Raw genomic sequence first — 15,692 nt, forward strand, 5'->3', positions numbered from 1 at the left:
CTTGTGTGTGCATGCATGCGTGCACCAAGACAAGTCCAAGTCGCAGTTGTCAGTAACATGTGGAGAAATCGCATAACATAGCAAGACGGATATGTTGTCTGCATCTGCACAAACCTAAATGACTATAATAAAGGTGATCCTGAAACTGAAAAGAAATGCTACCTTGGTCTTGTTTTCTGCTTAGTTCAATATGAACTTTGCATGAATTAAATTCACAGAGGTGCATTTCCTTCTTGCAGCCAGGTAAATGTTACCCATGCTCCCACCTGGTCTGTGGGGCTGCAGTTTGAGACCCCTTGTTTTAGACAAACAACCGCTGTCTGCCCCGGATTTTTCAATTTGCAAAAAAAAACAACTTTACTCCGTTTTATCTGGGGTACTGATTATCTGAAAGAATTTCATTATCCCATGTGAATGATGTTCAAAGGAGATTGGAGGGTGTTCTATTACTCCCTAAAAATACTGCTAGTGTTATGCAAATAGAGCTTAAGCCTGTATTCTGTGCTCCTCGCTCACAGGTGACACACAAAAGCTGCAGACCGTCTGGCTCACTGGCATCTGCCGTAATGAAAAGAAAGAAGTCATGAGCAGTAAGCTGGACATTGACAATATGGCGGGGGTCTTCTACATGCTGCTTGTTGCCATGGGCCTGAGCCTGCTGGTCTTTGCTTGGGAACATCTCCTCTACTGGAAACTACGACATTCAGTCCACAAATCAGAGCGCTTGGACTTCCTCCTAGCTATCAGCAGAGTAAGTACCCAAGTGGTTTATGTTACTTTCATCAGCCACGTAGCTTTAAGTGCATTCATGTGCTGTCAGTAAAATCTAAAAAACTATCTATAATAATAATAATAATAATAATAATAATAATAATAATAATAAGTTCCCAACAAGGAAAATTCACCCAAACAGATTCAGTGCTCATGTTTACGCAAACTAACGGCACAAAAATTCACAATTGTAAAAAAATGCTGTATCCTTTGTGAGGTCTCCTTCAAAGTAGAGCATTAAAAGACATCGGAAATCCAGTAGGTGAGTAACACAACCACAATAGTTCAAGGGTAGCAAAAGAAAGACTGTAAAATACAGTGAGCTTAAAGCAACGAAGGGACTTCAGGGATACTGGAATAAAGTGGCAGTCGTGCTGCTGGTGAAACTGAATCTAAATTGCCCCATTTAAAAAAAATAAACTTCATCTGTGTGTCTAGTGTAGTCAAAAATGAGATTAAGTATTCCAAAGAGATATGCAATGTGGATGTAAAATATAGCTGATGGGATAAAAGTGGAAAAACTAATATGGTAAGTGCACGATCAGCAAATCGCTCATTTATATTCCTGAGATGAATCTGTCCAAACAACATTTCAATCACAGCAACACGCACATAAACCATCAAAACAATAACGACTCTCCTTCTGCAGTTACAGCTTTCTGTCATTTTTTTCCACTTTACTAGGTCAGCATGTCAATAAAATCTCTCTTTTTTTTTATCCCACTCAGTTGATGAAATTGCCGGTCATTCTGGTATCTAATGAAGTTTACACATATTAATATTAACTTTCCACCTCTCCGCAGGGCATCTACAGCTGCTTCAATGGGGTAGAGTCCGCTGACCACAACGGGAGCATACAGAGTCCAGACGTCACTTCTAACTATACACAAGCCAATATGCTAAAGATGCTTAAAACAGCCAAGGACATGGTGTCCTCTGCAAGAGTGGAGAACTCTTTGGATAATGCCACCAAAACAATAGAGAACTGGAGCAGGCGGGGGGCCGACAATGTGCGAGCTGCCCTGCCACCCAGAGTTACCACCACAGACATGACTCACGGACGCCTGCCCTACATCTCAAGCATCACAGACAACCATTCTCCGTACCCTCAGAGGGCCATTACACCCACCTTTCCCATTCATTATGGGGATTCTTCATCCCAAACCCTCCTGGATAAGCCCCGGGTGGTAACTCGACCAACCCCACTCCGGTACACGCTGCCCGCCCGCAGCAGTCAGCACATCTTAGAGAGGACTCTGCCCATCTCCAGTCTCAGCAGCCCTCACATCGCCATAAGGGATCCTTCTCCTGCCGGACCGTCAAACCCCCATCCCAGCAGCAGGCTGTATGTGGAGAACCAAGCCCGTCACCCCATCTCTCCTTTTGCCACTTACAGGGACTTCCAGATGCCAGATATCTACATGGAACACAGAGCACCCCTGAGGAGGAAGTTCAGCTACCCCCCTGACTGTGTGAGTCGCAGGAGGAGGTCCCATAGCTATGTGTTTGATGCTGCAGACCCGAGAGTAAGAGGTGATTACGATGGACCTCAAACCTGCCTCGCCGAGCTGAGAGCAAATCACCTCCTAAGTAACCACGCCTCCAATGCAGCTGCCATGCCTTGCACCGCAGGACACTACCCTAGTGGCAGCACCAGCTGCAACTCCTGCATGAAGTCCTACCTGGAACCCGACATGGACGACATACCACTCCTCGGAAAGGACAAGCTGAACCGCCGAGCCTCATTCCTCAAAGCCACATGGGGCAATGACAGGATCCATCAGGTAGATGAAACAAAGCCTTCGACATCCACATCTCCCCCGACCAGAGGAGACATGCCTGACCTGTTTCCACGGGTGGTAGTGGCTAACCCCAAACCCCACAAGCTATATGGCAGTCTGGGGCACAACCTGTCCTGCTACCCTTTGGCTGCTGAGCCAGCCTACTTGGACCCAGCCCACATGGGCTCCTACCCCTACAAGCAAAAGCTCAAGTACTCCGAGTCCACCCGGCTGCCCTCTTACAGGGAAGCCATTCTGCAGAACGCAGCCGCCCTGCGCCGTTCTTCCTCCACAGTGGTGCACAGACACTATTCCACCTACCTGAACTCGTACACAGACTTACCCGTGTACGTGGGGCCACTGGCTCAGGGACCGTCCCAGTTCTACAACAGTTCCAAGGACATGTGCCACTTGTTTCCCTGTACAAGCCACTGCCCAGACAATGCAGCAATGCTGCCTCGTATGAGTGACAGGCAGATGGTTTACCACAACAATATGTTTGGGGCCTACGATGGCACAGGAAACAGGGAAGACCCAGGCTCTGGGCCTAGAGACCGGAGGCAGGTGTTGGTTGCGCGAAGAGTCAACAGTCCCTATGTGCCAAAGCCCTGGGGTAGGGTTTCAAGCCTGGAGTCTGAGGTCTGAACCACCATCCTTAACAGTCCTCCATTAGGCTCTGTGACTGAGCCCCAAGGAATGCCTGGAGGTTCTCCCCTCAGCCTCTGGTTAAAGCAAAAATAAAACTCTACACCAACAGTGTATTTGAGAGCATTGACTCTCAATTATCAGTGCAATAATATCTTGGGCAGTGATATGTAAAAGGAGAAGACACTCAAAAACAAGTTACTGCTGGGACTTTATAAGCCAAACTGAAATACAAATTTTAAAAAAGGCAATGTTGAAAAGTATTTAATACATAAGAATTTAACCCGTTGATTGTTATTTAAACGATTTTTAAATGCTGTGTTGCTATGTGAACGAATACTGGGAGACAATATACTGTAGCCTCTCGATCTGATTACAACTTGTGATTTTCTGCTCTCATTTCCTACAAATTCACTTCAGTTTCCCACCATTTCGATTGAGTGATAAATTATCGATATAATTTTGTGATCAAACCACTGACATGTCTTCCGTAAATTTCTTAGTCCATGACCTTGGGCGCACCGTTGTTCTGAGACTTTCTGCTCCACTGGTCATTAATGTAATTTGACTGAGATTTTAAAAAGGGAAAACCATATAAAGTATCATGTATTTCCATTGTCACACTACCCTTTAATAAAGAACAAGGCCATCAAGGGTCTTTTGGGATCATCCTCTGTCCTCTTCATCTGTGTCCTCTCTTATTCAAAGGACATATAAAGAAAGTGGTTCTCTCATTTAAACTTGAGTTGCATTATGCACACAGTCCATCAAATCATACAGAAAGAATAAATACAGTATAGTGGAACCATTTTTCAGTGAAGTAGCCTAGGGTCTGCTATTCCACAGATCACTTATAATCTACAGACATTTAAACAAGACTTGGTCAAATCAAACAAGCGGTTTTTCCTAAATGACCCTGAAGATCAGTACATATGGTAACTAATACAGAAAGACAAGCAAATTATTTCACCTGGGAAAAGAAAAGAGAGGGATGTTTATCCATTTACAACAACAAAATCTGTATTTTTATGTTGTCACTGAAAAGTCTGAATTCCCAAAGGAGCAACAGAGGGTTCAAAGAGTTGCAGAGCTTAAGAAATATCTTTCTGTAAGCCGAATCTCATATTTTCTAATGTTCAGTCAATGTTTTAGTAGATAAAACAACTGATTCACATTCACATATCAGTCAACATTGTTGTTATTATTGTTCAAATGATAAAATCCCTACAAAAAATATTGCTGTACAAGAGGTACAGCCCTGACAACTGCCCAAAGCAGAGTTAACTTCACTTCCATACCTGTCCTGACTTGATCTTAGATGTGTTTAAATATTAACTGCAGGCTCAAAAACCATGGCGTTTTGGTTTCAGCTACAGTAACATGTAAAAAGATGTAAAATGAGAAAGTTGCAAACAACAGAATATCCCTTCACACAGCTCACAGCATCCGTCTGGGTAACAAACCATAAGATCAACACTCATTCACACAACAGTCGTGTGCAAACAGCTCAGTCAGGGTGCTGCTGTTGTATCTGGCTGCCAATCTCTAAACACAGAGAGCTGCCCCTGCAGCCGCAGAGAAAGGCCGCACTCGAAATAAAATGAAAAGCAAAGGCAGTATAAAAATCAGAAGCACTGTAAGTAAGAGGGAAATGAGGCGTTTGAGCTGAGATGGTAAATATTACCACATTTTTAAAAAACGAGAGTAGGAATTTGTCTGCGGAGATGTCAATCCAAATAATCCATTGGTTGATTAGGACAGATCTATGTCTATGCTAACATTTAATGGGTTAATTCACCAATATTTAATCATAAGCTGCACATCTCCACAAACTGTCATGAAATTTGGCCTGGTAGCTTTTCCTGCGAACTGACACAACAAAAAATAACCCGACTGATGGCTCAAATAACCTGTGTTCACACTCCATGTTGTTCACAAAGCACCAACTGCATGTGCCAAGCAAAAAACAAAGGGAAATGACTGCAGCTCAGCCAGCAGAATAAAGTTTACAAAGAGTTAAAACAAACACCGCACACAGCAGTATGAACGCTCAAAGCTTCAGCCAACAGATACCAGAACAATCAGCCAGGAGCAGATCTGCAGAGAGCAACGAAAACAGCCAGCAGCGTCAGCAGGCGCACTTCAGAACAGCAATTAAACAGAGTCCCGGCAGAAACTCACCTGTTAGCAGAGGCAGTAAACATTTATCGTGCCGAAGGTTCCCATACTCAAAGCAGCAATGAATATTTCTGATATTTACATGCCTAAAGCCAAATTACAGCATGTAACCATCACCGGCTTATCCAGAAGCAAAATAACACAGAAGACAGGCAAACTGTGTCCCATGTTCAATGCTACACATTCTCCATGTGATTCTGCTAAAGAAGTCAGAATGTGTCTTTATTTAACCTCCTAGGACCTGGCGTCCACATATGTGGACATCACATTTTGGGTTATTTAGACCAAAATACTCAATTTTGCTCTACAAGGGCCTGATATCCACTTACGAGGACATTATGCTGCTACTGTTCTATCGAAATTTTAATCAAATATCCTCATAAGTGGTTCTCATTTTTCTCAGAAACAAAAATTAGGCAAAATTTTTTTTAGTAATTCTTTGTTTTTACATTCATCAGGTCCCAATCAGCCCAAATATCAAAGAGAAATTAAAAATACAAGTCGTGGAAGAGTTCGGGTCTTAGGAGGTTAAGATTTGATCTGTGTGTTTGTGTCTATGAGGCATTTGTTTTCATTAAATAACAACTCTGAGAAGTATGGAACTAAGACACAAATGGACATTTACAGTAAACATGATAGCCGGCCTGACCTGGCTGATGTTCATCTGGGTGTCAGCTGTCAGTCTTCTCTTCCACCCTGCACAGACAGGAAGTAAAAGAATTGCAAATAAAGAAAATAAAAATGATGAGAAAAGAAATAAAAAAAATGCCGGGTTGAAAATAAATACATGAGATCTGGTCCATAACACTTCTCCGTCCTCAAGCTCAGAACTTACTATGCATTAGCAGCAGGCATCATGTATAAGAAACAGTAATCCAATAAAAATACTGTAAACAGGTAAAACGGCAGTATTAGAACAAAAGCAAAAAGGTAAAATGAAACAAACAAACAAAACAAAAACAGGAAGCTGGCATCTTGTTTATGTTAACATGTTCTGAACTTCATTAATATTATTTGACTTCATATGTGACTTGAAAGCGGAGAAATTAGAAGCTCTTTAAACTAAGAACAGGCAGTAAAGACTCTCACACTGAGCTGAAATTAAAGTAGTGCAAATACATTATTACTGTATGTATTTATGGACCAGTCTTTCCTTATTTCAGTGACAGATACAACCCCAGCAAATTTCTATTGGATGAACTTCTTTCTTTATTATTTATAGGGTGAGCATATTTTGACTTCCAAAAAAGAGGACACTTGGCCCAATCATGAAGAACTTTAATAATACTGTTTGTTTATAAAAACATTTTTAACATATTTAAACGATGCCTTCTCCGTGTGGTTAATGAATGGCGAAATTCAAATGTCATATAGGCTTTTACAAGTCAACAAGCACAAAACGTTGGCCACCCTATTATTTATTTATTTATTGGAAGAAATCATTTAGCCTGACTGTTAGCTAGCAAGCTCGGCTCTTAGAGCTAATCAATTACGCTAGCCGAGATCACCTGTGCCCGACAGAGTTACACTGACCGCTGGAGGACTACTGTCACGTGAAAATTACAAACAACACAACGTTTAACAGCAGAAATAATCTCATATTTAAAGGATTTATAAGAGTTTAACACAGACGAACGTACCGAAGCAAACAGGAGGAGAAACCGCGGTCCAAGTCTGGAGACACCAGCAGAGGGCGCTGCTCCTACTGATAGAAAACAGTGAAAACTACGTTAAAAATCCAAAATTATTTAATATATTATTAGTAAAAAATAAATAAATAAAATATTTAATAGTTAATAGAATCGGGCTTGAATATATGGCAGTGAATAAACCCATTTAGGGGTCATCTACCTCCATCTCACCCTATCCTATACTCTGTCACGCCCATCATGTCCACTCTCCCTCCTCTGCGCATGTCCAAACCACACCTGTGTATCCCGAGCTGCCTCTCTGCTCCACTTATTTCTCACTCAACACCTCCAGCTCAGCCTCCTGGCTTTTTTCAGTTTAAACCATGCACCATCACAGGTCTCACTACCATCTAATAAACCTTCCCTTTCACTCTCGCTGCTTTGCTTCTGTCACAAATCACCCTGACTCTCATCTCCACCCACTCCACCCCGTCTGTATGCTCTTCTTCACCTCCCTTGTGCGCTGGCGTGTTTGTGGATGGTTGACCACAGGTATTTAAACTCATCCACCTTCACCACTTGCCCTCCTTGCATGTTCACCTTTCCACCTGTCTTCCTCTCATTCACACACGTATTCTGTCTCACTTCGACTGACTTTCATTCCTCTTCTCTCCAGTGCATACCTCCACCTATCCAGGCTCCCCTCCACCTGCTCCCTACTCTTGCTACAGAACACAGTGTTGTCTGTGAACAGCAGAGGTGGGACCAAGTCATTGTTTTGCAAGTCTCAAGTAAGTCTCAAGTCTTTATCCTCAAGTCTCAAGTCAAGTCTCAAGTAATGTCAGGCAAGTCAGAGTCGAGTCTCAAGTAATGTCAGGCAAGTCAGAGTCGAGTCTCAAGTCACTGGTGTAAAAGTCCGAGTCAAGTCACAAGTCTGAAACTTTGAATTTCAAGTCCTTTCGAGTCTTTAAAAAAAACAAACGAAAAAATAATGTTGCAGTTATATGCTAAATGTAAATATTAGACCATGTAATTTTTAAATCTGTGTTTTTCTCAACACATGACAAAATAGTGAACTTAGAAAATATACACAAATTGTGAAATTGCACCTCTTTAAAATGCAGCTCAATTAAACCTAGCTCCTAGAATAATTTTCACCGACAGTTCTGAGATAAGCTGCATGTTATTCTTGGATGCGGTTGTAGGACCAGCTTTAAAATCGCATGACAAAAATATCATACACATTAAAAAAAAACTGTATCACCAACGTAGCCTGGACAACATTTGCTAGTTAGATGAAGTCAGCTATCTCATTGTAGCATATTTATATGCATATTTATAATCATACGCTTCTTGGAGTGAGTGCACACACTCATGAAGTTTAGTAACTTCAGGTCACTGCAACAAGCCCAGGTACAGTTTACCGACGGATGGGTGCAGGACCTTGAAATGCACCGTGTAGAAAGTAAAGACCATCGTACGTATCATAAGTTTACCAGTCTCACAAATTGTCGTCATAAATACACATTCCTTAACCGTTTATTAATAGGACCTTTGAGCTCAACGGTAATTAATTAGTAGTGGAAATAATTTCTGGTACCCATCACAGAAATGTAGCAGTGACAACAATATTGTATGCTGTAATCGTACTGGACAATTAGTGATACAAAAAACCTGTTTTATCCTGTGAATAAAAGTATATGTTTTTGTCAATGTGCCATAATAACAGAAGCGAAACGCAATATTGTGTCAGGACAATTCACTATTTATGCACAATAAATAAAGGAGCATAGCGCCACAATTTCTGTTCTTGCTTGTAACCTATATCACCAATTATGTTATGAAAATGACGTATTAACTACTAAAAAACACTGACCTTCGTGTAAATGCTTGGAGCAGACTAACCTGTGAGCTGGAGTGTTCTGGGACGTTATATTTGATCTTTGAATGGCTGCAATCCAGGCCATCCAGTCGCGTCTTTGTTACTTCAGAAACATGGCTCGAACAATTTCTCTTCAACGACATAATCCGATAACAACCGATCTCTTTACCCGTCGGCTTCCCGTGGCTGTCATGCGACCGGCTATTGCAGTTAATAATACAACAGCTTCTTGACATTTTTGTGTTTCTTTTTATCGCTGTATAACTGATTTTAATTGAAAGCCTGCGTGCGCTAGTACCGCTTGCCACGAGTTCCCAGAATCCTTTGCGGTTCTACCCGTGAATGACGTCACATTTTCAATCTCTATATAATATGCGTGTTAAATTTTATATTTGGGGTAAAATATCAAGTCTTTTCAAGTAAACCGGTTCAAGTCCAATTCAAGTCCCAAGTCATTGGTGTAAAAGTCCAAGTCAAGTCACAAGTCTTAGAACATTTTTTCAAGTCAAGTCTAAAGTCATAAAATTAATGACTCGAGTCTGACTCGAGTCCAAGTCATGTGACTCGAGTCCACACCTCTGGTGAACAGCATAGTCAATTTAGACTCCTGCCTGAGTAAAAAGTATTAATTTATAAGTGGAATCAAGTAGCTAAATTAACCTTTGCTCTATAAGTCTGAACAATAAAGTATTTTATAATTTTCTTCTTGTTTTGCTTTTATTCATTTTGTAGTAACAAGCATACAAGAGATACAGAGAACACAAAAAATTGTTTTACTGCTTTCTCCTATGTCTTGTAACAATTTTATTTGACTATAAGGTTTAAGCATATTCTTGATATTTTTTCTTCTTTCTCCTTTTATGTCACAACTTGTTGAAAACAGATCTATAAAAGCAGAGCACCCAATAAAATGAGATTGTTACTGAGGTATATTATACAGCTGGTATAATATAAAAGCATAAAATTATTTTAATGAACAGATGACTGAGTCCAGTCATCTGTTCATAGAAAGCCAGTTAGACACAAATATATTCATCCATGGGAATATTACCAATGGAGTGAAGTGAACACAAAGGGAAAGGGGGGGTCGGACCTCTTATATTGAAAAAAGAAATTGTTCTAAATGTAGTTTCTGATTTGTCAGACACACATATGTGAATTATTGGTTTAAAAAGTGTTAGTCAAAATCAAACACTGAGTAATGCAAATCTGAGTTTTACTACATGTGACACAGAGCAAAATGCACAAATAAATGTTTCTGGAATGTCTCTATTTCCTTTTGATGGAGGAACTGGACATCAGCTGTGTATTAAATTTCATTTTTCTGCTTATGCTTCGCTTTGAAAAAGCATTAGTTTGAAAAATCACCTTATTTCGCACCAGCTGACAGCATCACATATATCCTGTATCAGCTTATTTCAGCTTTAATTGAAGCGATGTTTACACTGAGTGTTCACAGCCAAGAGTCCTATGTTTTTCAGGATGTATCATCCATCAAATGGACATATCAGAGATATACTGTGCATCAGTTACTGCAAATCTTTCCAACTTTTCACAAGAATTTGAAATAAAGTTGGATGGGCCAGGGCACTGTCTGTCTGCGGGGAGAGCTGCCGCACTGTGTGGGGCATTAAAACAAAATTTTCCAAATCTGCAGGAAAATACTCCAAAAAAGAAGTTTGATTTGCTGGCAAACACACTTTAAAAGCCTTCAGACAAACTTTATTTCAGTGTTTACACCAATTGCTGCGCGGGGCTGAAAGCCACACTCAGTTCTTAATCCTATCCAAACACAAGCTTTATCACAAAGCCAAACATAAAAGCCTAACACTACACTATGTCCCACTGAGTGTCTTTCTGATACTGTTTGAAATATTACAGCTCACAGTGCTTGATTTAACATATGTGCCACGTCAGCACATTGTAAACGAGTCCGCTGGCCCTAATCGCTCTGATTTACTCAAACGTAGAAAGAAAGAGTCAAAGCCATGAGTGCAGTCTGTGGCCCATATTGATGCAAAATTCATATCTCTGCGTCTCATGCCTCGGGCTGTCGTGTGTTTTCATCTTGGCTCCAAGACAAACAGCGATATAATGGTGCAGCGATGAGGCGTTTATGTATTCTGCACCGCTCTCTGAGACCTGCGGAATTGATGTGAGGGCTGGCTGATTGCAGTGCAGTTGATAAATGATTCTACACATGCACGTAAAATATGACCAGCAATTCGCTTTGTCCAGAATATCCACTCACGTGCGCTGTAGCAGTCCTGACCCGCGAGCCACTGAAGATGGTGAAAACTATTTTAAAACAGCAACGCTGTTTTCAGAGTTACCACACTGGAAGATAACACTATCATCATCACTGATTACTCACATTAGCAGTCAAGTGTGAAACATTTACACAAGTGACAAGAATACATTATATTAATAAATACAATCATATAGTTAACATGACAAAAACAGTTTCACTGCAAGCTTGTCAAATGAAAAAGACTTGAAATGAGTTATGCTAAAAAAAACAAACACTAAACAACAAAAACCTGTGTTTGAACTAAATATCTGTGCTGAAACAAAGACTCAGGTGTTCAGGCCACAAAATAATCATCCACATACATTATTCATGGACTTTGACATAATTCAGCACAGTGTGTGCCGTGTTCCACTTCAACTGTCCAATGTGTGACCCTTATCAGTATGGCCCTCTGCTGCCCATACTCCACAGTCCAGAGAATGTATGTTAGATTCATTTATGTTGGATTAACGAGTAATTCTAAATTGACAGTAGGGGTGGGGGAAAAAAATCGATACTGTGTAGTATCTGATATTTTGTTTGCTAATAATGTATCGATACAGGGACAGCAGAAATCGATATTTTGTTACAAAAAAGGACTTCAGAGCATGTTGATCCTTTTTCTGAGCAAGAATCCTGACATTCCTTCACTGTCCAAATGTGTTTAACTTTTTTTATGGCAGCAATAAACATGACAGTTTACTTATTTTAATTTAAGACATGTTTTATTTTAATTAAGTTTAAAACTTTTTTATTTAATGTAAAATTATATTTTGTTTTAATTTACTTTCAAATTCTTCAGTTGCTGAATGGGCTGCATAGTTTTCATAAATTGCATAGTTCAGAATAGCTATAATTGTACCAGATGGTTGCATTCAGTTAAGTTGGACTAGACTGTAATAAAAACCGTTCAGTTTGTCAACAATAAAACTGAAATGAGAGAAAGACTGAGTGTGAGACTTTGATATTAGATAAAATGAATATTGATAAAGTTTACCTTTATGTACAAAATCTGAATATCGCAAAATATTTTTAAATTTTGCAATAATATCGTATCATGAGTTAAATATTGTGATAATATCGTATCGTGGGATGTATGGTGATTCCCACCTCTAATTGACAGTAGGTCTAAATTTGCAGTAGCCCTGCAAAAGACTGGCATCACACCTGTGGTCTACCCTGCCATTCATTCTGCGACAGCGGCAATGGGCTCGAGTCCTTCGTTTACAAAGGTGGTACACATCACACATGGATTTCAGGACCAAAGGTGTCATGATCTGAGTGTCTGGTGTTTTTCGGTATGGGTCCTGTGGTTTCCTGTGTTCGCCCAGCAGAGGGGCTTTTAAGGCCAGCTCAGTCCTCCAGTCTTTGACAGTCTATCAGCTACCTCACAGTGGTAACTACGCCTCTCGTGTCTCTTGCCTCGTACTTACCCTTGTCTCTTTGTGTCCTCAGTTCTCTCGCCTCTGATTAGGCTCACCTGCAGTGCAATCTCCTGGCCACTATTGATAAAATTCACCAAGCCTGCTTACAAACTCATTCCTGGAGAAGGCAACCACTCACCTGCCGGCCCTCCTTCCCAACATCACTCCTGGATTTCCTTTCAAACACCCCGCCATTCAGGCAGACGCTCACTCCGCCACCCTCCCTGAAGCCTCTCGCACATTTTCCAGAGGATGAATCCCTGTCCCAAAGGTGAGATCAGACCTCTCATCGAGTGAAACCGCTAAATGTCAACTGCTTCTCCACAGAATCCAATAAAGTCGCCGTTCTCTGATAATCTTCCAGCAGCTTCTAAATCAGGTGCATTTCAGCTCAAAGACAGCAAGCCGATTAAGCGCACTGATTAATTCACAGCCTTTAATTGTGCATAATTAGAGAAGAATTAAAGAGAATTAATTTGTGTGCTCTGGGCCTGTTTATCCTCTGAAAATCTTTGAGCAGAAAATTCTGTTTATTCGTGGTTCCTAGAGTTCCCTGCAGAGTGCACCAGGCTTTCTGAATTTTCAGTGAGTAATCAGTCTGCAGAGCCACAGAAATCATTCACAGTAATGAAAACTAGTGTTCACAGTACAGAAATAAAAGAAATGGGATTTTAAGGAGGTAACAGTTAGATCAATTACACGTAGAAACGACAATCTTTGAGAGCAATCGATCTGTGGCTCTGGAGCAGAAGAGAACTGTGTCAGAACTTCACCTGACAGACAGGCAGCCTCGTGTTGTGTGATTAGGACGTGGAGTATAGTAATAAGCTGCAGGATCCCCTGATTTCTATTCCTCATTTTCAGCAGATATCCCCATAATGTTTCCTGCGTATCCAAAGAAAAGCTTTGATTATATTTTAAAGTGGTTTCTGGGTTAAACGCTCTGCATAGCTGCGTCTCAGCATGCCGTGCTCACTAATGGGAGCTGTTCGCTGATATCACTGACTGATGAGTGCTTTTCACTGTGGCTCGGTATCATATAGAAACATGACTTCTGATTGGACAAAGTCAGATTAATGCCATAAGCACTTAATAAGTGTGAGAATCAAGTCTCGGCTGAATAAACTCATTCGGTGGAACTTTAATGTAAATCTCTACAGGCACGTATTTGAACTGGCCAGCATTCATTCAGCTGAGCCGGTAATTACTGAGTAATTCTGTGATCTGTGCTTTAATTGGTGACAAATTCATTGCCTCTCACTCCCATTTAAAATGTATGAACTCATAGAAGGTGGGTGTACAAGGATGAGCCATGCAAGACCATTTATTTCCCAATTTTTATCACATAAATACTGGACAAGATTACATCTAGTGTCAGGGGATTGTTTATGAATACGATTTCACTCTTGATTCCCTCTGCATATTGGAAATATTGAAATTAGACAGTCACAGGTACATCTGAGCTGCTGATGTGCATCCACAGTGAGAGAAAAGTTGACTAAAGGCCTCAGGCACTGTGCTGATGTCCTATCACAGAGCAATTAATTTCACACTGTGACTCCATTTGGTTATTTGCATGAAGGATGAACCAAATAAAGGTGCAAAATTATAATTGTTTTCATTTAAACCATTGAATAAATAACAAAATGCATGTAATGCAGACTCCGACGGCATGACAGGCAAAGACATCTATGTATTGAAATAATAAATGTATCTTAGGTTTGCATGCTAACCAGCTAGCTCTGTCCTCTTTTATAGATATAATGAGTCACTGAAGCGTCCCGTCTGCCTGCAATCCAACAGAGGGAAAGGATCGCTCTGAGAATAGTCTACACTCTTGATCAAAGTCTTTCCAGAAGCAAGTCCACTTGGCTGCTATATCAGCAACACCTCAACGCAGTTAAGGCCAAACCTCATTAACCCAAACAGTCTAGCCTAGCAGATAGGCTTCGCTGTAATTTTAATGGTCGCCAGACAGAAAAATTAGAGGATTAAAAACAACAACAATAAAGTTTTAGAGCTTTTAGAAAAATGACCTATTATAAGGTTTAAAACGAAGAAAAATATGTTTCCTTTGTGGCCCAGAGGCCAATCACAATCTCTGCTCATCCCACCACAGCACTGAATAAGTGCCAGGCCAGCCGACCTCGTGGACACTTTAAACCAGAAACAAGCGGATATGTTGAAGCTGTGCTGGACCTCGGCTTCACCCATGTTAGTGAAACATCGCACTCATTGGGAAGCTGTTGGTGGCAGAGCCGGGACGATCTAGCATTCTGTTTTAGGCTCTTTGAGTTCTACGTCCCGTCATGTCTCTTATGATGACAGAAAGAATGAAAAGCAGAAGCTAACGATCACTCGAGAACAGGATTAACACGAGTCTCTAGCGTGGACTTTCTGTTGCTCCGTTTCCTTGTAGGTCAGTTACGTTCGCCCTTCATCTCGTGAAGCACGGTGTCTTTTGGCAGTGGAGCGTGTGACTGAGCTGAAGCTCTCAATGAGACGGGTTTCAACCCAAACCACAATAGTTTCTGAATTCTAACCAAAAATCAAAATAGTTTAGTTGGTTAAATGTAAAAGTATGAAAAAGCAGTGAAAATCAAATAAAGCAGCAACTGAAAAAAAATGCAGATTCAATCACAACAGACAAAGGGCCAAACAAGGTCTTGGCTGATAATCCTGAGACTAATGCTGCCAGTACCGATCCGGTCAGGCACAGCGGCGGTCAGGAGGCACGACGGAGGAGCAGACAGCAGGAGGAGCAACCTGAGGTGCTATCCCTCAGCTTGAATTAGCACAAAGAACAAACAAGGATTTGTCACAATGAAAGAGAGGAGGAAGTAACGAAGGCCATAACGGTTAAAACTTATTGAGAGATCAGATCAGATCTGATGGTGCGCAATGACCAAATGAGTTCTGCTGGGACACAAACGGCACTTTAACAAGCTCACGAGACACCAGAGCCGAGAAGACGGCAAAGAAAAAGTCACTTTTTAGTTTCTAGTTTTGCATCCGTAAAGGAAAAGAGTCCACAACAAGGTAGAGAATGTCGGTCACACTGTTTCGGTTCTGCTTTGCTTGTTTCTACTG

General features: G+C 40.9%; 2 protein-coding genes across 8 annotated transcripts in view; one reads left to right on the forward strand and one right to left on the reverse strand.

Moving 5' to 3' along the window:
* grin2ca (glutamate receptor, ionotropic, N-methyl D-aspartate 2Ca) overlaps nucleotides 1–3,373 on the forward strand; it is a 78,206-nt gene extending 74,833 nt beyond the window's left edge. For all 4 annotated transcript variants that reach the window (XM_085272159.1, XM_085272161.1, XM_085272163.1 and 1 more), the window contains 2 exons: nucleotides 519–751; nucleotides 1,575–3,373. In XM_085272159.1, the coding sequence (XP_085128285.1) occupies nucleotides 519–751; nucleotides 1,575–3,197 (1,856 nt within the window). In that variant the 3' untranslated portion in view covers nucleotides 3,198–3,373. The remainder of the gene's footprint in view (nucleotides 1–518; nucleotides 752–1,574) is intronic.
* LOC146576711 (uncharacterized) overlaps nucleotides 1–15,692 on the reverse strand; it is a 152,108-nt gene that overhangs the window by 111,696 nt on the left and 24,720 nt on the right. For 3 of the 4 annotated variants that reach the window (XR_014892273.1, XR_014892272.1, XR_014892271.1), the window contains exons 1-3: nucleotides 7,227–7,297; nucleotides 7,016–7,080; nucleotides 6,025–6,071 (exon numbers count right to left, since the gene is read on the reverse strand). Coding sequence is in view for 1 of the 4 variants with exons in the window: in XM_085272176.1 (XP_085128302.1) it covers nucleotides 6,025–6,071; nucleotides 7,016–7,080; nucleotides 7,238–7,290 (165 nt within the window). In the remaining 3 variants the exon portion in view is untranslated. Of the gene's footprint in view, nucleotides 1–6,024; nucleotides 6,072–7,015; nucleotides 7,081–7,226 lie in introns of those variants that run through there. The other variant, XM_085272176.1, reaches the window with a different exon arrangement.

The sequence above is a fragment of the Mchenga conophoros genome, linkage group LG4, assembly GCF_057382185.1.
Source record: "Mchenga conophoros isolate Kocher_MC1m ecotype Shallow Benthic linkage group LG4, M_conophoros_male_GT1.1, whole genome shotgun sequence".
NCBI classification, from domain to species: domain Eukaryota; kingdom Metazoa; phylum Chordata; class Actinopteri; order Cichliformes; family Cichlidae; genus Mchenga; species Mchenga conophoros.